This window comes from Malaclemys terrapin, chromosome 1 (assembly GCF_027887155.1).
Source record: "Malaclemys terrapin pileata isolate rMalTer1 chromosome 1, rMalTer1.hap1, whole genome shotgun sequence".
In the NCBI taxonomy this organism is placed as follows: Eukaryota; Metazoa; Chordata; order Testudines; family Emydidae; genus Malaclemys; species Malaclemys terrapin.
The window spans coordinates 90,676,942-90,704,161 of record NC_071505.1 but is presented as its reverse complement, the minus strand read 5'-3'; the positions used below and the strand labels follow the sequence as shown (position 1 = coordinate 90,704,161).

General features: G+C 48.7%; 1 protein-coding gene across 1 annotated transcript; it reads left to right on the top strand.

Annotated features, from left to right (window-relative positions):
* The first annotated feature begins 861 nt into the window (after positions 1-861).
* Positions 862-22,646, top strand: CCDC134 (coiled-coil domain containing 134). Its single transcript, XM_054030642.1, has 7 exons — positions 862-982; positions 14,081-14,193; positions 16,299-16,420; positions 16,857-16,941; positions 18,536-18,717; positions 18,969-19,040; positions 20,225-22,646. Exons 2-7 carry the CDS (start codon positions 14,091-14,093, stop codon positions 20,348-20,350), a joined length of 690 nt encoding a protein of 229 aa, XP_053886617.1. The 5' UTR covers positions 862-982; positions 14,081-14,090; the 3' UTR covers positions 20,351-22,646.
* Positions 22,647-27,220: the final 4,574 nt, after the last annotated feature.

The following is a 27,220-nucleotide window of genomic DNA, read 5'->3' as shown; positions in this document are numbered from 1 at the left end:
AACACTCCAATCATGTGTATTATCCCATCAAGTTTCAGTGATGCCAACAATGTCATAGTTGTATTAGCACTTCCACTTCTTCCTGCTTATTATCCATACTTCTCGCATTTGTATATAGATACTGGTTCGATCTTGCTTCAAAGATATTTTGTTTTTTAAAAAATCCTCTTAGTTGTCACCTTACATTTCTAGGGTCTTTCTGCCTGAAGGATCCAAAAGATTTTACAGAGTGAATATACAGCAAATACTCCTCTGCCCCCGAAATGCAGCCCTTGTTGGTCTGGCATCCTATGGCGCATGTGTGTTATTGAGATTAGCGTGTATGGGTGTGCTAGGGTGACTCAACAAGAAGTGTGAAAAATCAAGAGGGGACACTAATAGGGTCCTATACAGTGTTTAATTTGTGCTGAGGCAGCCATGGCACCTCTCGGCTTTGCAGTTCAGAGCCCCAGCACCTCTGGGTTTGCCCAGTCAATTAAAGTAAAAAAATTGCTTGAGCCCCTGCACCTCTTTCATTACAAATTAAGCACTGATCCTATATAAGACAAAGCCCCTATCATCGGGATGCTCCTTTTAAAATCGGGACACCTGGTCTGTCTCTCTCTGTGTGTGACACCAAATTGTGGACCAGATTCAGTGGCCTGTGTTGTCACCAGGTGGAAGTCCAGAAGGCGATTGGAATCACGGTGTGCTCAGAGAACAATGTGATCGTAGCTGTGCAGTGAAACCGGGCCAAGACAGCACCCTGCCCTGGTAACCTGCTGCTCCGCCGCGGCTGAGCCCGAGCGCCCTGCACCGGCCCGGCTCGTGGGGCCGGCGGCGGGCTCAGGAAGTGACATCGCCGAGCGGTGCATGCTGGATCGTTCTCCGCACGGCCGGCCCGCACAGCCCGCTGCCGGGCAGGAGAAGAGCGGCGGCGGCATGACAGCCCGGTGCCAGTGAGCGGCGGCCCCGCAGGCTGGAGCCTCCCCGGCGGCGGCAGGTGAGGGCGCGGGGCGGGGGAGGCGCTGCTCGGCCGGCGCGCGGCAGGTGCGATCGCGGCGCAGCCCGGTCCCGGGGGAGCGCGGGCTGAGCGCTGCCCGCACGTGCCAGGCGCGGGGCCAGCTGCTGCCCGCCGCGGGCTGCTCAGCACCGGCCGGCGGGGAGAGAGACCGGCTCGGCACAGCGGCCAGGCCTGCAGGGTGCAGTGGCACCAGCCCCCAGCGCCGGGGAGGCTCGTTGCTCTCTCGTGGGCTTGGAACGTGGCTTTCTGCTGTAGCCCGCCCTCCTGGCGCTGAGCTGCCCGGGGCCCTGCGCCAGCCCCGCAGCGCCTCTCTGACTGAAATCTCCTGGTTAACAAGCCACCGCGCCGCCTGCGGTGTAAGGAGCAGGAACCTGTTCCTTCCTATCAGGGGCACCACCGTAAGTTCCCGTGATGGATCATCCCTGGCTTGTTCTTCATGGCTAGGCACAGAGCGGTTAACGGAGAGGAGGGGCTGGATTGCTGGAGAATGATGGTAGCCTAAACTTCAGGCTGGCCACAAGCCCTACCCACCCTCCTAGACTAGGCAATGCAGAGGACCTGTCCTGTGCAGGGAGCTATTTTGAGATCAAGCTAATAAAATGCAAGCAAATAACTGGGCTGGATGGTCTTCTCCATGTCACTTAGAGCATCTTCCATCAAAGTATCTCAGAGTGCTTCATAGACCAGCCTCACAACACCCTGTGAGGTAGCTGTGTTGTTATGCCCATTTTACAGATGGGTAAACTGCAGTACAGCTAAGTTGAGTGCCCCTCCGCCCCCCATGGTCATGCAGGCCATGAGTCATAGGCAGAGCTAGGCATAGATCTAGTGCTTAATTTTGTAATGAAAGAGGTTTTGGGCTCAAACAATTAGGTGCCAGGGCTCAAGAAATTTTTTTTACTTTCATAACTGACGGGGCAAGCCCAGAGGTGCTGGGTCTATGAACTGCCAAGCCTAGAGGCGCCGGTGCTCATCCATGATGCAAATTAAGCACTGCATAGATCCTCTTTGTCTTTCAGTTCCTTGCTCACACTACTAGCAATACTTAATTGAGGAGTCTGGCTGGTACCTGGTACGGTTTTGTTCCTGCCTAAGAGGGTAACTTTCTGATTAGATGTTAGTCTGATATGTTGTGTGCAAAAAATGGTGTCCTATTTATAACTATGGAAAGGATTGTGATATTAGATCAGCCCAATGACCTTGCTGATCTATTATCCTGTGTTTCTGATAGCGGCCAAATCTAGATGTTTCAGAGGAAGGCTTAAACTCCCCATAATGCCTCTGACTTTGCATTATTATACCACAAAGGAAGAAGCTTGTTTCTGACCTCATACACCTCTCTCTTAAAGTCTGCTTCTCTGCATCTCTCAGGAGCAGAGGAGTGCAAGAAAAAGACATGAGGGACTGAAGGCCACCAGACCTTCTTCCCCCCTGTCCATGGCACCTATGGCCTCTGGTATAGGCTACGCCTGCTAGACTCCAACAGATGATCTCTGCTGAATGCCCCATAGAAACATGGAATTCACAGGGTTGTTTGTGATGCTTTAATTAATGTCTATAAATCACTTTGATCTTTCCTGCAGTTACTCTTCGATTTATCCCAATAGATAATCCCTCTGACATGATTAGGAGAGGTAATTTTCTTTTCCCTTTTTCCAGTGTTGGAAGCATGTCACTTTTATAAAAGACTCTGTTGCTGTCAAAAACACTGACATTTTCTGTAATTGGATCTCTCCTTCACACCCACCCACACATGGCACCTATCCTCATATCATCTATATGCTGGACAACAATTACAGGGAGTATGCACATTCCATAAAGGGGCTCTCTCTCCTCTGTCACATCATGGTCTCATTTCCCCCCTCCCCCTCTACTCTTATGCTCCTATTCTAGTCATTAAAAAGCAGTCCTTAAAAAGGACAGATACCTTTCAAGATTTTTCACAGCCTGCATTGAGACAGAATTATGTCCTACTTGTGTGATGCTTGCTGTTCTGTAATTGATGTGTGGATGACAATCAGATGGCTGGGTTTTTCAGAAAACTGCTGGGGAAATGAGAGCTAATCCAATTTCCACACCATTACCACCTTGTGTGATAAAGACTGGCTCCCGCCGTGCTTAAAGGGAAGCTCCATGGGTTACCTGTACCACACATGAGCCTTTTAAGGTGCTGCTGATTTCCCTCAAGTGAACACAAGCCACTAAAATTAAATATGCTGGGGCCGGATCCATAGCTGGCGTAAATCATGGTTGCTCCATTGACTTCAATAGGAGTGATGCCAATTAACACCATGTGATGATCTGCCCCAGAATATTTAATCTATCTAATCTGCATTTTAAGGGACCATTGAGGTCATTGTATTTAATTATTCCATACCTGTGTTACTAATAATATCTTGCGCTGTTCAGATGTAAAGAAGTGAGAATATCTTGTATAGTTTCCACCACTGATGCTGTTTTGTTTTTTTACATTTTGTTAGCTCGGACAAGGCACCTAAATCGATCCATTTCACTAAAGAGGTCTGTGGTTAAAGCAGAGGGCTAGCCAGAGACTTCTGACGATTCCATTCACTGCTTTGCAACAGACTCTCTGTAGACCTGGGGCGAGTGACTTAATTTCTCTGCCCAATTCCTTATATGTGTGTGTATTTTAAATTCAAGTGGGAATAATGATACATCTCTACCTCCTGGGGTGGTTGTGAGAATAAATCCCTAACTGCTTGTGAGGAGCTCAGATACCAAGGTGACACGAATCCGGAAGATGTAGGTAGATTGCAGATTTTCTTCTCATGCACTAGCCAGATGCTGTGGATTTTGAGTTACCGCAGGAGAATATTTACAGCTTACTGCTCCCCTCTAATTGAATTGAAAATGGTAACCATTCTTAAAGCCAGGCTATTCATAGTGGCTTTTTAAACACAATCTAAATTGGGAGATTCAGGCGACCAATTCAGACAAATGGATTTTCTGCTGAACCAACCAGCTGGACAGAGCTGGCAGAGAATATTAGTGGCAACTGCTTCCCATCTGGAACAACATAGGCCTTTGCTTCCCAACCTTCTCTCTGCCTGAGGTTGTGGCAACAACTCTGCGTCAGCAAAGATTGTTTCAGTGGGAGGTGGGGAATGTGTGTTTCAAATTTCTCCCTCTCATATGATCCCTAAGATGGTGAAGAGTGAGGCAAAGATTCCAACTTCCAAGGGGAATTTTTTCCTAGAGAAAACACAGAAGAGCATCACCTGAAAATTTCCACCCCAAGCCCTGTAAACCAGTGGCCTGGTCTGGGTGGGAAACATGTCCACAGAATTCTAACCGACTTGAAACGCCGGTTAGCTAATGTGATTGTAAAGCCCCTTGGAACTGCCGTGTGAATCATGCTACAGGTGGCCTAAACCATTTTCAGAGCCTGCTGAAGATGGTGGCTCAGTACAAATGGTCCAGATGACCTGGAGCCTGGTTTACAATACAGCTCCATAGATTCCAAGGCCGGAAGGGACCATTGTGATCATCTAGTCTGACCTCATGTATAAGACAGGCCATAAAAATTCTCCAAAACAATTCCTAGAGCAGATCTTTTAGAAAAGCATAAGATCTTTCTTGATTTAAGATGACCAGTGGTGAAGAATCCATCACAACCCTTGTGTAATGGGGTCAGCACCTACCTCTCATGAGCACCCCCCGTAGTTGACTGTGTCCGCAGTCTTTAAACCAATCCCAACTCTGCCATTAGGCCATACCCCCAGGGCTTCCTCCCTGGAGGCAATGGTTTTGCCGTCTTAGTCTGTTTTGGCCTCTTGAGAGTTCAGTCCCCTTCTGGTGGTTTACTGATATCCAATTGTAGGCCCTTCCCCAGTGGCCTGTGGCGGGAGAGCAGCCTTCACCAATGCCTTACCCTTAGTTCAGGGCTCTTCTAAGCTCAGGACCAGTAGTCAGCCAGGAGCTCTTCCTTGCTTCCCCAGTCCCTATTAGCACTGGGCTGTCCATTGTGCTGCAGTTCCCTCAGTCATCCACACTCCTCCAACTCTAGCAAGGAACTACTCTGTCTCTGGCTGCTCTGTAGCTCCTTTTTCTAGGGCCCTCCTGGGCCCTGATTGGCTGCTTCCCCTGCAGCCACTCTAGCCTGCTTTGAGGACCTCTCCACTGGTCCTTACCTGGGACAAGTGTGGCAAGACCCTGAGGCCTCTAGCTGGGGGCCTCTGGGCCTAGTCCACCCCGTCACATCTTGGTAAATTGTTCCAATGGTTAATTACTCTCACTGTTAAAAATTTACACCTTATTTCCAGCCTGAATTTGTCTCACTTCAGCTTCCAGCCATTGGATTGTGTTACACTTTTCTCTGTTAGACAGAAGAGCCTATTATTAAATATTTCCCCCCCATATAGGTACTTATAGATTGCAATCAAGTCATCCTGTAACCTTCTCTTTCTTAAGCTAAATAGATAGACTCAATCACTATATAAGACATGTTTTGTAATCCTTTAATAATTCTCGTGGCTCTTCTCAGAACCCTCTCCAATTTATCAACATAAAATTGAGTTGTGAACGCCAAAACTGGACACAGTATTCCAGCAGCGGTCACACCAGTGCCAAATATCAGAGGTAATATAACCTCTCCATTTCAAATCGAGATTCCCCAGTTTATGCATCCTGGATCGCATAAACTCTTTTGGCCTCAGCATCATACTGGGAGGTAATGCTCAGTTGATTATCCACCATGATACCCAAATCTTTTTCAGAGTCACTGCTTCCCAGGATAGAGTCCCCCATCATACAGTTTACCAAGCAATCCAGATTGCTCTGTATCAGTGACCTGTCCTCTTCATTATTTACCACTCCCTCGATTTTTGTGTTATCTGCAAATTTTGTCAGTGATGATTTTATGTCGTCTCGCAGGTCACTTATAAAAATGTTCAATAGCATAGAGCCAAGAACTGATCTCCACAAAACCCTACTAGAAACACATCTTCTCAGTGATGATTCCCCATTTACAGTTATATTTTGAGACTCATCGATTAGCCAGCTTTTAATCCATTGAATGTTTGCCATGTTAATTTTATATTCTAGTTTTTCTTCAAAATGCCACATGGTATTAAGTCAAAACTTTATAAAAGTCTAAGTATACTACAGACAATCCAGGAAGTTTTTGGAAAGTGTAGGGGACAATTTCCTGGTGCAAGTGCTGGAGGAACCAACTAGGGGCAGAGCTCTTCTAGACCTGCTGCTCACAAACCAGGAAGAATTAGTAGGGGAAGCAAAAGTGGTTGGAACCTGGGAGGCAGTGACCATGAGATGGTCGAGTTCAGGATCCTGAGACAAGGAAGAAAGGAAAGCAGCAGAATACGGACCCTGGACTTCAGAAAAGCAGACTTTGACTCCCTCAGGGAACTGATGGGCAGGATTCCCTGGGAGAATAACAGGAGGGGGAAAAGAGTCCAGGAGAGCTGGCTGTATTTTAAAGAATCCTTATTGAGGTTGCAGGAAAAAAACATCCCAATGTGTAGAAAGAATAGTAAATATGGCAGGCGACCAGCTTGGCTTAACAGTGAAATCCTTGCTGATCTTAAACGCAAAAAAGAAGCTTACAAGAAGTGGAAGATTGGACAAATGACCAGGGAGGAGTATAAAAATATTGCTCAGGCATGCAGGAGTGAAATCAGGAAGGCCAAATCGCACTTGGAGTTGCAGCTAGCAAGAGATGTTAAGAGTAACAAGAAGGGTTTCTTCAGGTATATTAGCAACAAGAAGAAAGTCAAGGAAAGTGTGGGCCCCTTACTGAATGAGGGAGGCAACCTAGTGACAGAGGATGTGGAAAAAGCTAATGTACTCAATGCTTTTTTTGCCTCTGTCTTCACGAACAAGGTCAACTCCCAGACTGCTGCACTTGGCAGCACAGTATGTGGAGAAGGTGACCAGCCCTCTGTGGAGAAAGAAGTGGTTCGGGACTATTTAGAAAAACTGGACAAGCATAAGTCCATGGGGCCGGATGCGCTGCATCCGAGGGTGCTAAAGGAGTTGGCGGATGTGATTGCAGAGCCATTGGCCATTATCTTTGAAAACTCATGGTGATTGGGGGAGGTCCCGGATGACTGGAAAAAGGCTAATGTAGTGCCCATCTTTAAAAAAGGGAAGAAGGAGGGTCTGGGGAACTACAGGCCAGTCAGCCTCACCTCAGTCCCTGGAAAAATCATGGAGCAGGTCCTCAAGGAATCAATTTTGAAGCACTTAGAGGAGAGGAAAGTGATCAGGAACAGTGAGCATGGATTCACCAAGGGCAAGTCATGCCTGACTAATCTAGTTGCCTTCTATGAGGAGATAACTGGGTCTGTGGATGAGGGGAAAGCAGTGGATGTGTTATTCCTTGACTTTAGCAAAGCTTTTGATACAGTCTCCCACAGTATTCTTGCTCGCAAGTTAAAGAAGTATGGGCTGGATGAATGGACTATAAGGTGGATAGAAAGCTGGCTAGATCGTCGGGCTCAACGGGTAGTGATCAATGGCTCCATGTCTAGTTGGCAGCTGGTTTCAAGCGGAGAGCCCTAAGGATCGGTCCTGGGGCTGGTTTTGTTCGATATCTTCATGAATGATCTACAGGATGGCGTGGACTGCACTCTCGGCAAGTTTGCAGATGACACTAAACTGGGAGAAGTGGTAGATACGCTGGAGGGTAGGGATAGGATACAGAGGGACGTAGACAAATTAGAGGATTGGGCCAAAAGAAACCTGATGAGGTTCAACAAGGACAAGTGCAGAGTCCTGCACTTAGGACGGAAGAATCCCATTCACTGTTACAGACTAGGGACTGAATGGCTAGGAAGCAGTTCTGCAGAAAAGGACCTAGGGGTTACAAGAAGCTGGATATGAGTCAACAGTGTGCCCTTGTTGCCAAGAAGGCTAATGGCATTTTGGGCTGTATAAGTAGGGGCATTGCCAGCAGATCGAAGGATGTGATCATTCCCCTCTATTTGACATTGGTGAGGCCTCATCTGGAGTAGTGCGTCCAGTTTTGGGCCCCACACTACAAGAAGGATGTGGAAAAATTGGAAAGAGCCCAGCTGAGGGCAACAAAAGTGATTAGGGGGCTGGAGTACATGACTTATGAGGAGAGGCTGAGGGAATTGTTTAGTCTGCAGAAGAGAAGAATGAAGCAGGATTTGATAGCTGCTTTCAACTACCTGAAAGGGGGTTTCAAAGAGGATGGATCTAGACTGTTTTCAGTAGTACCTGATGACAGAACAAGGAGTAATGGTCTCAAGTTGCAGTGTGGGAGGTTTAGGTTGGATATTAGGAAAAACTTTTTCACTAGGAGGGTGGTGAAGCACTGGAATGCCTAGGGAGGTGGTGGAATCTCCTTCCTTAGCGATTTTTAAGGTCAGGCTTGACAAAGCCCTGGCTGGGATGATTTAGTTGGGAATTGGTCCTGCTTTGAGCAGGGGGTTGGACTAGATGACCTCCTGAGGTCCCTTCCAACCCTGATATTCTATATCAACACTATTTTAATCTTTATCAACCAAATTTGTAATCTCATCAAAAAAGATATCAAGTTAGTTTGACAGGATCTATTTTCCATAAACCTGTGTTGATTGTCATTAATAATATTGCCCTCCTTTAATTCTTTGAGTCCTGAATCAGCTGCTCCATTATCTTGCCTGGATCAATGTCAGAAAGACAGACCTATAATTACTTCAGTCATCCTGTTTACCCTTTTAAAATATTGGCACATTAGCTTTCTTCCAGTCTTCTGGAACTTCCCCAGTATTCCAAGGCTTATTGGAAAAATCAACATTAACAGTCCAGTGAGGTCAGCAACCAACTCTTTTAAAACTGTTGGATGTAAGTTATCCAGACCTGCTGATATAAAAATGTTTAACTTTAGTAACTGCTGTTTAACATCCGCCCGAGATACTGGTGGAAAGGAAATAGTGTTATCATCACCATGATCTGTTTTTTTCCCAAATACAGAACAGAAATATTTATTGAAGATTTCTGCCTTTTCTGCAGTGTTATTGATGATTCTACCAATTTTATCTAGTAATGGACAAATAGCATTATTAGGATTCTTTTTGTTCCTAATATATTTTTAAAACTCCTTATTGTCCTCAACTCTACATAGAGTTCTCTTTGTGTCCCTTTGCTTCCTTATCAATTTTCTACAATTCCTAGCTTATGATTTATATTAATTATTATGCAACTTCCTTTTTCTTCCATTTGTTATCTATTTTTTTTATAGCTGCTTTCACTTCCCCTCTAAACCAGGTTGATTTTTTTAACTCATACGGCCTTCCTCCTCAATTGTGGCTTTTTGGGCATCTAGTAAAGTATTCTTAAACAATTCCCAATTATCATTCAAATTTTTCTGATTAAATTCTTCCTCTCAGCTGATTTGGTTCAGAACAAAGTTTTCAGCTTTGTGAAATTGGCCACTTTTAATATTGATTTAGTGAACCAATTTTAGAACCTGTTAGAATTTGGGGGGGTAAATTTCCCAGCATAGAACAGACATGTGTGTGCACGTCAGTCAGACAGATTTAACGGGGTTTATTAGGCTGGAAACGCAAATGCAAAGACTTAAGCCATCTAACATATGGGACTAGTGTTCTTTAAACAACAGCTCTTTATGCGGTAGTGTTAAAGGTCAGAAGTCCATTGGGAGCATTCAGGAGCAAGAAGACCTGCTGGCAAATGGGAGCATTGCTCACCCTCTTGTTAAGGGCAGTGAGCAGCTCCAGCTTTCATCAGCTTCTCTGACGCTATGGACTGGTCCACACTAACCCCCCACTTCGAACTAAGATACGCAACTTCAGCTACGTGAATAACGTAGCTGAAGTCGAAGTATCTTAGTTCGAACTTACCGCGGGTCCACACGCGGCAGGCAGGCTCCCCCGTCGACTCCGTGTACTCCTCTCGCGGAGCAGGAGTACCGGCGTCGACGGAGAGCACTTCCGGGATCGATCCCAGAAGATCGATTGCTTACCACCGGACCCGGAGGTAAGTATAGACGTACCCTAAGAAATGTAACCATGTCTCAGCGCAGTTGTTGGCAGGCTTGTTAGCCAACCTGGGGCTGAATGCATGTAGACAAGTCAGCCCCGGGTCAGTGAATGTGATGGCCGACAGCCATGTTCAGACACAGTTACCTTTTGCACTGGAGACCTGCCCAAATGCTCTGACTCCTCTGAGGCTCTTGTGTGATTTTGCTTCTCTGGGCAGGCGAAATGAGGGTCTCTGCTACAGGATGAGCAGGACTTCAACCTACTTGTGCAAGTGACCTCCCCCGTTGTCAGTGCTGCTCCCTAGTCCTGGCTGATTCACTTATCTGAACCAGGAGGGTCTAGTCTGGGTGGATCTGTGCTCTCTGTAGTCTCATCTTCACAGGAGAATTGAACCTGAGCAGGTGGGATCACAGCAGTGTGAGCTGTAACTGTGCAATATGTCCCACTAGCCTCCTGTTTCACTGAATCAGTGTGATGAGGCTGGGCAATTTGACCTCTGGCTCCCTGTTTCTCTTCCCCCCTTGTTTCTCCCCTCAGGTAGCTGATGAGTTGCTCCCAGTCCCCATCAACTCCGCTGTTACCTATGTGTGCATCTGCTTACATCTCTCCGCGGCAGTGCTGCCCGTCTGTTGGTTCAGCACTGATGGCTCTCCACTGCCCCAGAGGGGGCTGCTGCACACTCTATTTCCCTGTTCTCCCTTCAGCCAGCCAGCATCTCTTCATACTGTGCCCCACTTAAAAGGAGTCTGTGGTTTTGGAGACCCTTGTGAGGAAACAGTCACCACAGATTCTGCCCAAGACTTCTCAGCAGCAGGAGAAGGAGGGCCCAGCCGAGCCACCTTGGGCAGCAGAACAAGGCAGTTACAGGCAGGAATTCTTCCCATCCCCTTTCCAGACAGCTGCTGGCAGCCTGGTCATTCACTGTACAGTCTGGGCTGGAAGCTCCCAATGGACTGACTAGCTGACTCCAGCTGCCACAGACCTTTCCATCCAGATCCCTCTGACATATCAGTCTGCTCCTTATGGCTGTAGCATCACACGGGAGCAGACAAGGATGTTGGCTAAGGACACACACACAGAGTCGCACACAAACAGGTGTCTGAATCCCAAGTGACAGCTGATGATCTTTCAGTCCACAGGCTGTTCCTTTTCCTTCGATCCAAAACCCTTAAGGAGAATCACCGAAATTCAGCAGCTGCCTCTGGCGTGGTGGAATTTGCGTCTACTTATCCCAGCTCTGTTTTGGCCCTCGCTCTCATTTGCAGGAGGTTCTGCAAACGCTCTGTTTGAGCCCATAGCTTTGATCTCCACTGTAAATTTTTCACAAGGACTAGGCTCTTTGTTGTGTATTGTGCAGTATTGTGCCTAAAGCAGTGCATCTACTTTTCACTGGGACCAGAACATTTCTCCTTGCAGCCTTTGCTCAGCTCCTGAATTGGAGAGGGCCCATGACGTTCTCAGGATTTGAAAAAAGCACCTTACATTTTATAATACTGGATGTGATCACTTTGATACTTTAGCTCCTGGAAGTGCTGCCCTTGGCCATAGAGGTCTCAGAAACATAGCAAAAAGCATGCATTTGATTGCAGCCTTCAGTTTGTCTGCTCTGTAACTCTCCCTCATGCTGCGCTCAGCGTCTCTGAACCTGGTAGTCTGGCGTGGTGGGACTCTGACTCCTATGGGAGAGAGGTTTACCCAATGATTCATGTTCTGGGATTTGCAGCTACCAGTGCAGATCCCCTGTTTCAGTTGGACAAATTACCTATTCAGAAAGAATTGACTTGCAGTGTTTGTTACATTGCAATAAAAACTTTAGTCCTGTCAACTGTGAGCCTTTGTCCCTGGAGGGAGTGGCCTGGAGGGGGGTGGTTTAGGTGGCTCTGCTGCTCTCCATAAGTAATGTTCTTTTCCCTTGGAGAAGCGGAATAGACTCTTGAGAGTGCTCTCAATCCCAGCACCTGAATAACCAGGGACTGTTTTTCTTTGTAGACCGTATCTATCCTAATATGTGCCAAGAAATCTGTGTCTGGAGAGAAGGCACATGTTGACTTATATGTGGACCTCTCTGACCCTCCTTGACGTGTCTCTCATCCCCTACTTGAGGGATTACTGTAAATCTAGCACTCCAGGCAGGACCACTTCTACCTGATATGGTGGCGTTCTCTTTTCTTGTTCAGGGACTGGATCCCCCACGCAGAGCGATTTCTGTTATGCAGATCCTACAGTGCCTGTCTTTATTTACCACATACACTATTGCAGTGGTTCTTAACCGGGAGGGGTCTGGGGTCCGCAGGCTGTTTTCAGGGGGGTGGCGGGGGCCATGGCTGAAGTCTGGAGCCTTGGTGCCCCCCGTGGGGCTAAAGCTGGGAGCCATGAGCTCCAGAGTCCTCCACGGGACTGAAGCCAGGAGCTGCAGGGTCTTAAACCAAGCCCTGGTGCCCCCTGCGGGGCTGAAGCCGGGAGCCGTGGCACTCCCTGTAGGGCTGAAGCCGGAAGACCATGGGCAGATTTGTGGGGGAGGGGCCTCGGGAGGGCGTTTTCCCCCCCCTCCAAACTGCAGTGCCTTATCCAGAGTGAGGCAGTCCTGAGGGCAGCTCCACACCTCCCTGCCCCCACACCCACATACACATACACACTTTCTACTCTCCTGCAGTCCCCCTAGACCCTGCCCCCTGGCCAGGTTGGAGGCTGGAGCTGGGTAGTGCGGGGCAGCTGCTGCTTTGGCTGGTGCCATGGAGCGGGAAACTGCGGCATTCCCTGTCTCCTGCTGCTGCTGGTCACCAGAGTTGTGGCAGGCTCCCAGCCCCCTTTGACTTCTCAGGCAGCTGGTAAGACCCGCCCAGGCGGGGGTCCCGCTCCAGGGCCAGCAGAGCCCTCGGTGAGCAGCGACTGCAACAAGGTGTGCCCGCCCCAGCACACAGCTCCAGATACTCCTCTCCCTGCACCCTGAGCTACATGCTTCACTGCACACAGCTCCTAGCTAACCCCTGCCTGCACACAGCTCCTAGTTTAGTGGTCCCCAATCTTTTTTGTCTGGCGGGCGCCAGACGACGAGCCATGGAGGACTGTGGCGGTGGACGAGCATCCGCCGAAATGCCGCCGACAAGCGGCAACATCAGTAGGCATCGGCGGCATTTCGGCGGTGATCCCTCTGGATGACACTGCTTGTCGGCGGCATTTCGGCAGATGCTTATCTGCCAGCCAGTATGCGGGCGCACTTAGACGCCCCGGTGGGCGCCATGGTGCCCGCAGGCACCGCGTTGGGGACCCCTGTCCTAGCTACTCCCTGAGCTACCCCCTGCCGGCACACAGCTCCTAGCTACCCCTCTCCGTGCACCCTGAGTTATACGCCTCACTGCACACAGCTCCTAGGCCCTAGCTATCCCTCTCCCTGCACCCTGAGCAGTTTTCAAACTTTTTGAGCTGAGTCCCCCCCCCTTTGAATTATAATTGTTGGTTGTGCCTCCCTACCCTGCTTAGGCGATTAAATGGAGGGATCCTAACAGGACAGCATAGATAATACCCCCAAGGAGCTAATGCCGAGGCAGGAACGGGAGTGACACCCTGCAGTGAAATATAGAACTGTTTGGGCTGGAAGTTCGGAGGAAGTTCTTACCGAAGTGGCTTTAGGGAGTAGCATAGAACACCGTTGCTAAAGGCAAGTTTGAAGAGTAGGTTTAACGGAGTTCAGACTTCATTGAGAATAACTGGATTTGGTGAACGGGGTCAGAGCCCTGTCCTATATAGTCTGATATCCGTCTCTTGTGCTGGGCAGTCTTAGGTTCCTGATGGATCTTGACCACCATCCTGCTTCTGCCAGTGACTATTGGATGAAACGTAAGAGGAAATGGCAGCCCTGCCTCCCCCTATTAATGCACTTGTTGTGCAGTGGGGAGAAGATAGGGAAATGGATATAAGACTGATGAGGAAGGAGCCTCTTCAACAAGAACCCTGTCATCTGTCCTGGGGATGCTATTTGGCTCCGGATGTCAGAGGGTTGTGTGGCACGTGGCACTGGGATGTGTGGGGAGGTTTGTACATCTTACCCAGCTCATGAAGTCTTTGTTGTTGTTTTGTTCTGATCCAGGACTTCAGACATGGATCTGTTCCGGGTCTGCACCTTTCTCTTCACACTGATGTTGTCCAGGGGCAGCTCTTCAGACACAGAGAAACAGAGCATAGACTCTGGGTTGGAAATCTGTATCCTTCTCTCCAGGCCTGCGCTTGGGCTGTGAGTGAGGGCGGGCGGAGGGAGGACTGCAAGAGCAGTTGACAGGTATTAGAAGGATTAAGCACCGAAGAGGGAAAGGAGTTATTGAGGGGGCCTCAGGGTTAGAATTACAGATAATGTGAACTAAGGAAAATGCAGACTGAATATTGGGAACTATTTCCTCACTGTGAGATCTAACACACTGGGGAACAGTCTCCAGGGGCAATGGTGGGAACCGCATTAACTGAATCAGGTAGAGCTGGGCTGAGAAGAGGAATTGCAAAGACCAAGCCTGTGTTAGCCAGGCGATAGGTGATGAACTAGATGACCCTGACTCTGATTTCTCTGATTATGGGATAGCATCAGAACTGCTGAGCTGGCACATCTTTGCTCTTCTGTAGGGAGGATTTATCTAGGCTCAGTAGTTTGCTTATATAAGACCCATTTCACTTCATTCTTTTATCCTTGGTTAGCATAGAGGCAGATTCTCAGCTTGGCGCAGAGTAGGTACAGATTGTATTCTAGACAAGAGTTTCAGCCACAGTGTGCTCCCAGGGAGAAAAGTACAGTGACCCATAATACACTTTCTCTCCCCGCTTCCAAATACTCTCAGTGAGATTCTTGCAGGAATTGTCGGGGTTTGTCCTGTCTTAGTCCATATGAATTCCCCAAAAATAATCCCAAATCTCCCACAGGGCTGGGATCAAAGCCAAAAGGTCCTATTCCTTCCAGGTCTTAGAGCTCAGCCAGGCAATTCTCTTACCAATCAGCATACACCACCCAGACGCTATTGCTTACTTCTTCGTCAGGTAAAGTGACTGAACTTTTCAGCCAGATCATGCACTGGTGAGTTTGGTGCTGCTCCATTGACTTCTCTGGAGCTATGCCAGTATACATCAGCTGAGGACCTGGACCTTACTTCTCTCTTCTTAGCTTGGGGGAATCACACTGGAGTGTGACAATCTGGAGTGCTGTCCTTTTAAGTGAACCCTCAAAGAACCAGTCAAAATAATTGCCTAGTTGAAGTGACTTTTAGCTTAAAACTTTAACCAACTTACACTATGAATGCATGGGGCTATCTCACCATGATTGCCTGACACTGTTGCTATTGGTGAGGGGCTGCTTTGTACATGATTTCACTCAGCCTGGTCTATGTCTCTTCTGTGTTTATCATTCTTACTGGGCATCAGCAGCTGACCTGGATCCTTCCTGTCTGTGCCAGCCTCTCCTGGTGAAGGGTTAATCAAATTGGCATTGCAGGATGCTCAAAGCCCCTGGTGTATTGCAGGAGAGGTTGGGAATTAACATGAGTTCAGAGTGGCTGTTCCGGGACTGCCAGTCATATCAGTGGGTTGTAAATGTTAAGCTCGATATAAGTGCTTAGTATTTATTAAATGCCCCAAGGGGGTTGTTGGCAGATGTCTGTGTTGCAGGGTTGTTAAAAGCCTGCTCCTGTTTCCCATCTCTGAACTGATGGAGCGGATAGGCTCAGTCACTCACACCCTGCCCTCAGACACCATGGAGGCCCCATAAGTGATTGGTTGTACTGGGCTGGGCAGTCTCTCTTCTGGAACTCTGCATGGGTCAGTGCATCTCAGCTGGAAATCGTTGAGTTTGGAGTTGTGGGAGGGAAAAACTGTTCCAAGTCCGTAAAATGAGATCGTGGGGCCGAGCCCAGCTCTGGGAAAGAGGGAAGTGGCCTGTCTGTGGGAGACTATGGGCGGGTGTGTGTGTGTTTCCTAACGGTGTATCTACACTGCCTTTGGGAGTGAGCCTCCCATCCCAGGTCCACAAATGTGTGCTGGCAGGGCTGGTGCTAGTGCATTAAAAATAGCTGTGTAGATGCTGCAGTGATGTTGCAGCTCAGGCTCTCCAGCATAGGAGGGCGGGGAGGTTCTGCACGGCTATTTTGAGCACAATAACGCGAGCACCGCCAACACAACTATGTGCTCCCGGGCTGGGAGACTCGATCCCAGATGCAATGTAGACGTAACCTCAGAGGCCTCAGTGTTGGACTCTGCGATGCTGTCAGGAGGCAGGGCCTGGTCCAGCAGTGAAGTCTGGGCAGTGGGCGCGATCCTTGACAGAGCTGCAGATAAGAAGCTGTTTGAGGTGAAGCGCAAGGACCAGATGAACGCTCTGAAGAACCTGATTGAGCTCAACGACGTGAACCAACAATATAAAATCATCGACATCATGCTCAAGGGACTCTTCAAAGTGAGCGTCACCCACTAACTGCCGCCCCCATCCCTCCTCCGGGGCTTTGGGTGCTGCTGGGTGCTCTTTGGGAGCCCAGCCCTCCCACCAATGTCTGAGCAGGGAGGGCTCAGTACAACTTACCCTTATCCCATGTTCCTGAGGGTGTGTCCCAGCCCAGAGCACCACAATGGGAACGTGACAACGGGGAGGAGGGGAGAAGAAGGGGGTTGATAAGAGTGAGCAGTGGGGTTGGGAACTGGACCAAGGTCACTGGGCGTGAGAGGGCGGGGCTATGTTTTAAAACAGGGTGGGAGAGTCGGGGCAGACTGCACCAGCAAAAAGGAGGAGAGGGAGTGAGAGGAGCCTGGAGCTGGCAGGACGCCTGGGGCAGGCAGGAGAAACATCAGATCTGGGAGGCAGATGGATTCACTGAGTTCACTTTCTGAATGTTCAGGTGCTGGAGGACTCCCGGGCTGTCCTTATAGCCGCAGATGTGCCTCCAGATGGGCCCTTCCCTCAGGACGAGAAGCTAAAGGATGGTAGGACTTCCTCTCCTTTTAATCCCAGTTTCCGCTTCCAGTGCTCTTTCATTCTTCTCTCTCCCTCTCATTTGCCATTTCAAATGGGCTCAGTGCAGGAGTAACGGGGGAAATTCGATGGCCTGTGTTCTCCAGGAAGTCTGACTAGATGATCTAATGGTCCCTGCTGGCCTTAAAAATCTATGAAAATCTGGGAACCCTTTCTCATCCACTTGGCTCTTTGTCCTGCTTCCTGCATCATTGTTGCCAGCATTTAGAAGATCCTGGGATGGGAGTGGAGCCAGGGGACTCTCCCAGTGATCTGTGAGGCAGAACAGAATCTGGCTGTTTCTTCTGCATGGCTGATGAAAAGTAAGCACTTGGCCTTCTGTCCAGTGTGCTGAACAGGGAGGACATTAGAGACCAAAAAAATTGATTTGGCCACCTCGTCTGGTATCCTGTCTTCAACAGTGTTCAATGCTGAATGCTTCAGAGGGAGGTGTAAAACCTCCCATAATGCATCTCTTTGTGCAATGCTATACAGAATGTGGAGGAAGAAATTTCTTCTTGACCCCACCTAATGATTAGTTTATGACCTGAAGCATGAGGATTGAGAGCCCATACATTGTAGAGGAACACAAGAACCTCTGTCAATTACCCTCTTTTTAAGCAGTTGCTGGCCAGTAATGGTTTCAGAAGAGAAAATCACTCCAAGGTTGGGGAGAGTTGTATTTTATCCTGTCCACAGCCTATGGGCCAGTATCTATGATGGCTGGAGGGTTGATTTATGAAGGAAACAAAGACCATCAGACAACTCCCACCCAGAGAGGGATGCACAGATTGGTATCTGAGGGATGAATTCAGCCCTGTGGGATGACTGAATTGTCTTTGAGAATTTGGCCAAATGATGGCGGGAGGGAGGGTGGAGGCTATGCAAACCTTCTAAAGTACCTGTAGGCTGTAAACGGCAAGCAGAGGGGGAAGGTGAACCAAGGGGGGTTATAACTGACTTTAAAAGCAAGAAATGGACCAAGGGAAAAGTTGGGCTGAGTATAAAAACCCACTTCCTAACACCTTGGTCTATTATACAGGAGAGCAGTCTCCCAAGGGGAATGAGTGCTGGAGGCCACATCACCTGAGTTATTTAAAACTAGATTAGACGAGGCCCCTGAAGTTGGTAGTGTATGGAATAATCCTGGATTGGCCAGGTCTGAGGAGGGTGAGGCTCTCCCATCCCTCATCTCTGTCAGTAGGAAAGCGCAGTCTTCTGCCGTGTTTATTAGCGCCCTGCTGAACCAAACCCAGCCAGGGGTACCCACTCGTTGGGACGTCTGCTGACTGGAGCAGACGTAAACAATTAGAAGCCTCCAGTCACACAGGGCTTGCTGTGTTTGAGGGCACATCCTGCATGTCACCACTTAAACTGGGACTGTTATGCAGTCCTTTTGGCAGCTTAAGAGGAGGGCTTTCCCCCTGGCCTGGCCACGCAAGTAGGGGCCACGCTAAGAGTTTCTTGGCTGGAAGGCGATCTCTGCTGGCTTACATGCAGAAGGAAGTGGACATGTGCGTGTGCAACAAGACCCTCTGCTGACTGTCCCTGTGATTCTGCCCCTAGCCTATTCCCACGTGGTGGAGAACACTGCTTTCTTTGGAGACGTGGTTCTGCGCTTCCCCAAAATCGTCCACCATTACTTTGACCGCAACTCCAACTGGAACAACCTGGTCCGCTGGGGCATCAGCTTCTGCAACCAGACGGGCGTGTTCGATCAGGGACCTCACTCCCAAGTGCTCGGACTGGTAAGGCTCTGCGCTTATCATCCTGACTCCTGGCATGGCCGGCCCCCCTGGAGGCAGGGGACAGGCCGAAGGGAGGGGGGATGACTGCGGGTATTGGACTGGAGAAATGGGTAGAGAAGGGAACTGAGAGAAGAGAGTCGAGAGGGGGAGAGATGGGGCTGGAGGAGAGGGAGGAATAAGAGACGTGGGGCAGGGCATGGAGCAGTAGGGTGAGAGATGCTCTCCAGCACTGACTTTCTTTTGATCCACAGATGGCTCAGGAGCTGGGAATTAGTGAGAAATCTCCGGATTACCAGAATCCCTTTAAAACCGACCATTCTGAGGTAAAATGGCAAAACCACAAGTCAATCCCTGTGCACGTTTCCTCCTCCACCTTTATCCCCTGCTGTCAGGGTTCCCTCCTCACTCTGAACTCTGGGGTACAGATGTGGGGACCCGCATGAAAGACCCCCTAAGCTTATATTCCACCAGCTTAGGTTAAAAACTTCCCCAAGGCACAAATTCCTTTCCTTGTCCTTGGACAGTATTGCTGCCACCACCAAGTGATTTAAACAACCATTCAAGGAGGGGCCACTTGGAGCCCTATCCCCCGCATAATATCCCCCCAAGCCCCTTCACTCCCTTTCCTGGGGAGGCTTGAGAATAGTATACCAACCAATAGGTCAACAAAGTGAGCGCAGACCAAATCCCTGGTTTTTAGGACACTGAAAATCAATCAGGTTCTTAAAAGAAGAATTTTATTTAAAAAAAAAAGGTAAAAGAATCACACCTGCAAGATCAGGATGGAAGATAACTTTACAGAGTAAATAAAAAGATTTAAAACACAGAGGATTCCCCTTTGACTCTGCTTCCCAGTTACAAAACAGGAATAAAATTACCTCTGAGCATAGGGAAAATTCATGAGCTAAAACAAAAGATAATCTAATGCATTTCCTTTCTATTACTTACAATTTCTGTAATATTAGATGTATCAGTTCAGGATCTGTTTAGGAGCTGGGTTACCTGCTTGGTCTCTCTCTTTGTCCCGAGAGCGAACAAAACAAAACAAAAAGAGCACAAACAAAACCTCCACTCCCCCCCCAGCACGGCCTCAGAGTTGAGGGCCCCTTCTGCAGTCTGTGTGGCTAGGAGAGTCGGGACTCTGAGCTTATGGGACTGCCTTGGGCAAGTCGCTTAATCTCTCTATTTCTGAATGTCCCCATCGATAAGATGGGGGCAGTCGTACCTGCCTCACAGAAGTAATTGGGCCCGATTTGCCTCTTGCTTAGTATCTGATCTAAAGCCCATGGGAGTCATCAGGAATCTGTTCATGGGCTTTGGATCACCTGATTTCTCCACTGACGTCAGTAAGGCTACAACTGGCAGAAGGGAGTGGAGACTTTCCCCCCTTTACGGATTAAGAGATTTAATTAATGAACATTGTCAGGCTTCCCGAGACCGCTAAGGCACTGGGATTGCTTTTCTTGTCTGCACCCGTGCGGAGCTGAGCTCCTCCTTGCGCTCTCAGTTTTTCCCCAGTGCAGACACGTTCCAGAAGGCCCTGCGAGAGGAGGAGAAACGGAGAAAGAAAGAAGAGAAACGGAAGGAGATCCGCAAGGGGCCCCGCATCTCACGCTCGCAGTCGGAGTTATAGCGCTGGCACCGACCTCGTCGCTGAGACCCCTGCTGGCGGGAGATGCCGCGCCTGGAAGCAGAGTGTCCTACTCCCTCAGCAGCCTCAGGAGAAGGCTGGGCGGGTCACCTTTAATTTGTTTAATAGTTTTTGTTTTCCTTTTTTCTGTTGTGTATCGAACAAGGACTGGATTGAATCCTGAGAAGGGACTGGACACAGCTCCTGGATACAGCCCCCCCGTGGGGAAGCTCTCCACAGTCATTGGCACACAAAGGGTCCAGCAGAGAACATCCATTGGGTGCATGCATTGTAGGGCTTTGTTGATATTAACAATGAGACTGCATGGAGGCAGGGAGGGATTAGAGTGGTACCTGCCCCCCTGGAACCACAATGCAGGATACAGGGCATAGTTATACTGGGCAGGTCTCTGTTGCAAGCTGCATAGTTATACTGGTCAGAGGGAAAGCATGGTAGGGTGTGTGATTAGCCCAGATACCCACAGGCCTTGGGAACCTTCAGTTACTGGAGAAATACAATGTATCATGTATTAAACATGCTCCCTTCCCCCTGGAAATGGGGGTGTAACTCAGCGGCTCCAACGGTGATGGCACTTTTGTATGGTTCAATTAGCCAGCTAGTCCCTCCCCTGCCACTTATACCAAATCTTGCATTATTGGAACCTCCATCCACCAATCAGATCTCTCCTTTCTAATGGCTGTTTTATTAAAGAAACATAATTTTAAATCTAAACAGACCATTGGCTGATTTGGATTTGAGAGAGCCAACGGGGTGAACCCCCACCCATGTAGGGGGAGGCAGCCCGCTTTCCCAGGGCTGCAGGGGGAAAGGTTGTGTCTGTTTTGTTTTTTTTGGGGGGGGTGAAGGAGAGGGGGACTGCTGTGCTTGCAAGGACAGACTGAGCGGGCTCCCGAGAGTGTAACGTCACCATAAGACCTCCCAGCAAAGGATCTGGGGTAAAGACTCAGCCTGAACTGTCCCCGCCTCAAAAAAAGTCTCCTTATGCTGGTGGTTTGCATGAGCTGAACTTGTGGTTTCTGGTCTCGGCTCAGTTCCTGGCAAACAGGTGCCCACATGACAATCACTATGGCCACTGGCACTCAATGGGAGCCTTGACAAAAAGACCAAGGATTGAGTAAGCTATGGAGGCAGAACGCTTCTTCCCCACCTTCCCCCTAGAGAATCCCATTTGCTCCAGATTTGAGGCACGTTGTTGTGGGGGATGCAAAGCCCGTGCTGTGACTATCTTTACTGTAGTTGTTTTGTGGATAAAGAGGGGACCTCAAACTCCATGGGTCCCAGTTTGGCACTTTCAGTCTCACTAAATTCACCTAGTGCTTTGGGTTGTGGATTTTTTTAATTACCTTTATTTTGCTGTGTTCAAATGAGAAGAGACCCACCTACTAGATCACCGTGGCAGGCTGACCTGCCACTACATAAACAGTGGGAAGAAAGAGAGGATGATCATGTGTTCTGTCAAAAATGGATTCTTTCCATTGGACCAAGCAACCGACTGTAGATTTAATCGTCCAATCAGAGTTATTGTGAGTGCACTGTTACTGACCTGCTGCCTTACTGGCTCAGAGCAACAAGCCTTCTCTTTTGCATGTGCAGGTATTCCATACAGACATGTTCTTGTAAGTGTACTAGAAATACGCTGGCTTCTGACTGATGTTCATTTCAATAGTCATCAGTAAGGTAAAGGTTAGTGATCCAGCCTTGGGCTCAATGCAGCTAACGCTGTAGTCCAGATCCAGAGCTGGTTGCCAGTTAAATGAATTTGATGGATCTCATCCAAGTCCCCAGTGGATGTTTGCACGTGAGCCAAATTGCGTGGAGGCTTTGTATCAAGTGGTACTCACTGCACAGGGGCTCACGACTGGAACAGCTGGGGATGCTGCAAGTTGGGATTGATGGCCGTTGGCAGAGCTGTGCATGAGTAGCTTGTGCAGCATTCGCCTGGCTCCAGCTAGCGCTATCAGCCCCTCGCTGTCTTGAGCATGAGAACTCAAATTTACTCTCTCAAGATTTGTTTTTGATGTATTTTCAGTCGCTGATCAAATCGCACAGCCCTAGCTTGTTCTTGCTGGGGGATTATCCATCTGTGGGGAATAAGGGACTCTGTCAGGGGACGCTGTAGTCTGACTTGCTGCCTTCAGGCTATTTTACATGGCCAGAGATGGGAAATGTCATTTATTTTTAAATGAAGAGCCAGTTACATTTGTTTTGTTCCTTGGACATGCATTGAAAGGGGAAACCATTTTTTTTTCTTGAATAAATCAGAATTTTTAAAATCAAACCATTGTATCTTGTTAGTGTTTCAATGGGAGCTGTTTTGAATCAGGGCATGCCTGGGGGTGTCTCTGTGGTGGGAATGGGTATTGGGCCTGTTGAGAACCTCCTACATTTTAGGAGGCTGGATTGGTGCTGAGATACAATTGGAAGAGTTCTCTTGATCCTGTCTGGTTACCTGCTAAATTAGTTACTGTAGCACTTTAAAGACGAATCTTCCTCTAAAATATACTGTGTCTATATTCCAAAAATTCTGTCCCACAACTACCACCTTCAGACTGACACAAATACCCCTGGGATGTCTCATTTAACATACGCAGTACTATAACTTTGAACTTTTTAATGGTACTCTCTTCCCACAAAAACAAGGAGTCTGGTGGCACCTTAAAGACTAACAGATTTATTTGGGCATAAGCTTTCGTGGGTAAAAACCTCACTTCTTCAGATGCAACTTCCCTCACTCCACCAACCTTCTAGGGCCAGATTTTCAAAGGTATTTAGGAGCCTAGTGGGATTTTCAAAATACCCAAGCAGGCTAGTCACCTAATTCTCATCGGTTTCAGTGGGAGTCAGGGGACTAACCTGCTTAGGTGCTTCTGAAAATCCCATTAGTGCCTACCACCTGCATCTTTAAGCACTAAATACATTCTAAAATCTGCCCCCTTGTAGCTGCCATGCTAGATCAGACCCTGTTATGCACCATCAGACCTCTCCTGGGGAAGACATAGAACCCACAGGGCCTGCACTTACCCCTGCCCCTTGCTGGCTTCTCATGCAGTTGGGGAGAGATTTGTTGCTTGCATCTCTCCTTGTTCTGTTCTCCTTCGTACGTATACCTTTGCTCCCTCTCCCAAAGAAAGGATGGGTCTCCAGGAACCAACGTTCAGGTATTATTTTGTACTGCAGTCATGGACTAGGACCCCATTGTGCTAGGCATTGTACAAACAGAAGAAAAAAGATGGTCCCTACCCCAAAGAGCTTACAATCTAAGTATAAGACGAGACGATGGGTAGAGAGAGAGGGAGAGGAATACCAGGAAACAATAAGACAATATTGATCAGCACAACGGGAAGTGTTCTCAGCTCACCAGCAGCCTGTTGGCAAGTTTTTTGTAGGTAACACAGCAAAAGAGTTTCCAAGAGGGAGCTGGAGGTGGACAGTGAGGTGACCTTGCAGATGTTTATGGGGCTCTGGTCCCAAATGTGAGGGGCAGCACAGGCGAGAGCAAGGATGTGATTGTTTGAAAATGAAACAAGCGGACAATGAAGGCTGGAAGAATGGAAGCAGGAGCTAACATCTCAGTAGTGAATGAGAGATGATAGCAAGGGTGGGGATAGGCTATAAAGGTATTATGATGGTGCCCAGCTGCTGTAGCACCTTGGGTTATGATTGCCTCAGAGCCCACAAGTGAAATAAGACTATGCCAGATCACTATTAGCCTAATTTGTCAGAGGTGCTGAATACCCACAACTGGCACTGATTCAATGGAATCTACAGGAGCTCAGCACCTCTGAAATCCAGGTCCTCTATGGTTGGGACCAAGGCAAACAAAGTTGGAAGTAGTGCTCTCCTACCTGTGCTTGGTACTGACCTTGTCCCTCCCAGCATGGTGCTTTGGTTGTGCTGCTGGAGGCACCATCTTTTGAATGGATAATGAAATGGAGACCTGAGTGCGGGGTCACTGAAGATCTGATAACTCTTGCAAAAGCAGGGATACAAATCCCTGGTCAAGTTTCAATTTGGGCTAATTTATGTTTGCCTCTCAAGCCGCTCCTGGCATCTGAGTGGGACACAGGTGGCCTGATCCTTCAGAGCCTGGGTGCGAGGGGGATGGAGGAAGACTTTCCCATGTGAGGTGGGCCACTGCTTGCACCAGCGTCTGTACTGCAGCAAAGATGCAGGATTTGATACAACAGACAGCTTCATGTATGCCAGCCCTCTGAATGCCAGCTCTTCCCACAGCCAAGCATATGGCCAGCTAGTTCTATTGCTTGCTGCTTCTACTATCATAGGTGGAGATGGAAGGGGGCAGGAAAGCCTGACAGAGTATTTGCTTACCAAGAAGGTATAGAAGCTAGAAAGCAATGAGCAGGACCAACAGTCAGCAGTGATGGCACAGCCCCCCCTTCTTGAATCTCAGCTGGCTAGTTGTGATCCTGTCAGCTATCCCACAGTTCCCGCCGCCCATTGGAATTCTGGGTTAAGCTCCCAATGCCTGATACGGGCAAAAACATTGTTGCAGGTGGTCCTGGGTACATGTCATCAGTCGCGCCTCCTTCCGTGAAAGGAATGGCAGACAATCGTTTCGCGCCTTTTTTCCTGGGTTACCCATGCAGATGCCATACCACGGCAAGTATGGAGCCCGCTCAGCTCACCGCCAATGGAACATGGGGAGGCGGTTGGTTATACAGTGGGGGTCTGTACTCTTGTTGGCTTTCCTGCCGCTCCAACAGACGCTTCATCATGTCCGTTTGCTCCCCCAACAGATGCTTCATCATGTCCGTTTGCTCCCTGTAGAGGTACGGACTCACCCCTGCAGCGCCTCCTGCTGATCGTCTCCGGGAATTAGCTCATTTCAGCATTGGGGCACCCCCTGTAGGCCAGTGGTCCACCTGTCCTCTGGCCCCTGTGTCTCTCCTGGACCCTAGAGCCCTTTTATCTGGGGTGCTCCCCCTGGCAGTACACCCCTCAGTACTAGGGTCTCCCCTCCCCAGGAAACCCCCACCCACTATCCCTACCTCACCTCAGAATAAGGCCACTACCAGTCACCAACTAGCCCCCGCTCCCTGGGGCAGACTGCGGGATAGGCCACTCATGACTGGCAAGGGGGGTTTGGACCTGCTGCCTTGGCCTACCCCTGGGCTGCCCTCTGCAATCCCCAGTACCCCTTGGCCTCCTACTGGGCCACAGCCTGGGACTTTTCAGGCTGGAGCCCCTCAGCCTGTCCCCCAGCTCCACTCAGGTATTCTTTCTCTAGCTTGCTGCAGTCAGGCCCTTCTTTCTCTGAGTGCAGAGAGAGACTCTTGAGCGCCTGGCTCCCAACCTTTTTATACAGGCCAGCTGTGGCATGATTGGGGCATGGCCCAGCTGTGGCTGCTTCCCCACTCAGCCCAGCTTTTAGAGCTGCAGCCCTCTGCCAGGGCTGTTTTAAGCCCTTACAGGCAGGAGCAGGGGACCACCCTGCTACACTCCCCCATTAGCCTCAGCATCGCGTCCTGCCTCTGCTCTTAGCACTCACTCAATTCTTTTCTGGCCTCTGCCACCGAATGCCTCCATGCATTAAGCTGTGCCCTCTCAGTGCGGGAGGACTGCATGAGCTTGGAAATCATGTCATCGCGAGTGTGTTTTTTTCGCCTTCTAATCTGCGATAACCTCAGGGACGGAGATGATAGGGGGAGCGTAGAAACATTCTACGCTCTACAATTCTGGGGGGACTGCATGGTCACCTGTGCTGCTGAGTTCGCCACGCTGATCAAACAGGAAATTAAATTCAAAAGTTCCCAGGGCTTTTCCTGTGTACCTGGCTAGTGCATTGGAGTTCAAAGTGCTGTCCAGAGCAGTCACAATGGAGCACTTTGGGATAGCTCCTGGAGGCCAATACCATCGATTTGCATCCACACTACCCAAAATTCGACCCAGCAAAGTCAATTTTAGCGCTACTCCCCTTGCCGGGGAAGAGTACAGAAGTTGATTTTAAGAGCCCTTTAGGTCAACGGAACGGGGTTGGTTGTGTGGACGCATTCATTATAAAATCGACCTAATGCGGCTAAATTCGACCTAACCCCATAGTGTAGATCAGGCATCTGTATCTGACTTTCCACCAACATGCATTTGCTCAGAGGATGCCATGAGCAGCATTCCACAAATCATTGCACCTATTCCCTAATCGGAATCCAATCTCTTATGGGTTGGTAACTGGTTAAAAGATAGGAAACAAAGGGTAGGAATAAATGGTCAGTTTTCAGAATGGAGAGAGGTAAATAGTGGTGTCCCCCAGGGATCTGTACTGGGACCAGTCCTATTCAACATTCATAAATGATCTGGAAAAAGGGGTCGACAATGAGGTGGCAAAATTTGTAGATGATACAAAATTACTCAAGTCCCAGGCAGACTGAAGAGCTACAAAAGAATTTCTCAAAACTGGGTGACTGGGCAACAAAATGGCAGATGAAATTCAATGTTGATAAATGCAAAATAATGCACATTGGAAAACGTAATCCCAACTGTATACATCAAATGATGGGGCCTAAAGTAGCTGTTACCACTCAAGAAAGAGATCTTAGAGTCATTGTGGATAGTTTTCTGAAAACATCCACTCAATGTGCAGCATCAGTCAAAAAAGTGAACAGAATGTTGGGAATCATTAAGGGATAGATAAAACAGAAAATATCATATTGCCTCTATATAAATCCATGGTACCACCACATCTTGAGTACTATGTGCAGATGTGGTCACCGCATCTCAAAAAAGATATATTGGAATTGGAAAAGATTCAGAAAAGGGCAACAAAAATGATTAAGGGTATGGAGTATCTGCCATATGAGGAGAGATTAATAAGACTGGGACTTTTCAGCTTGGAAA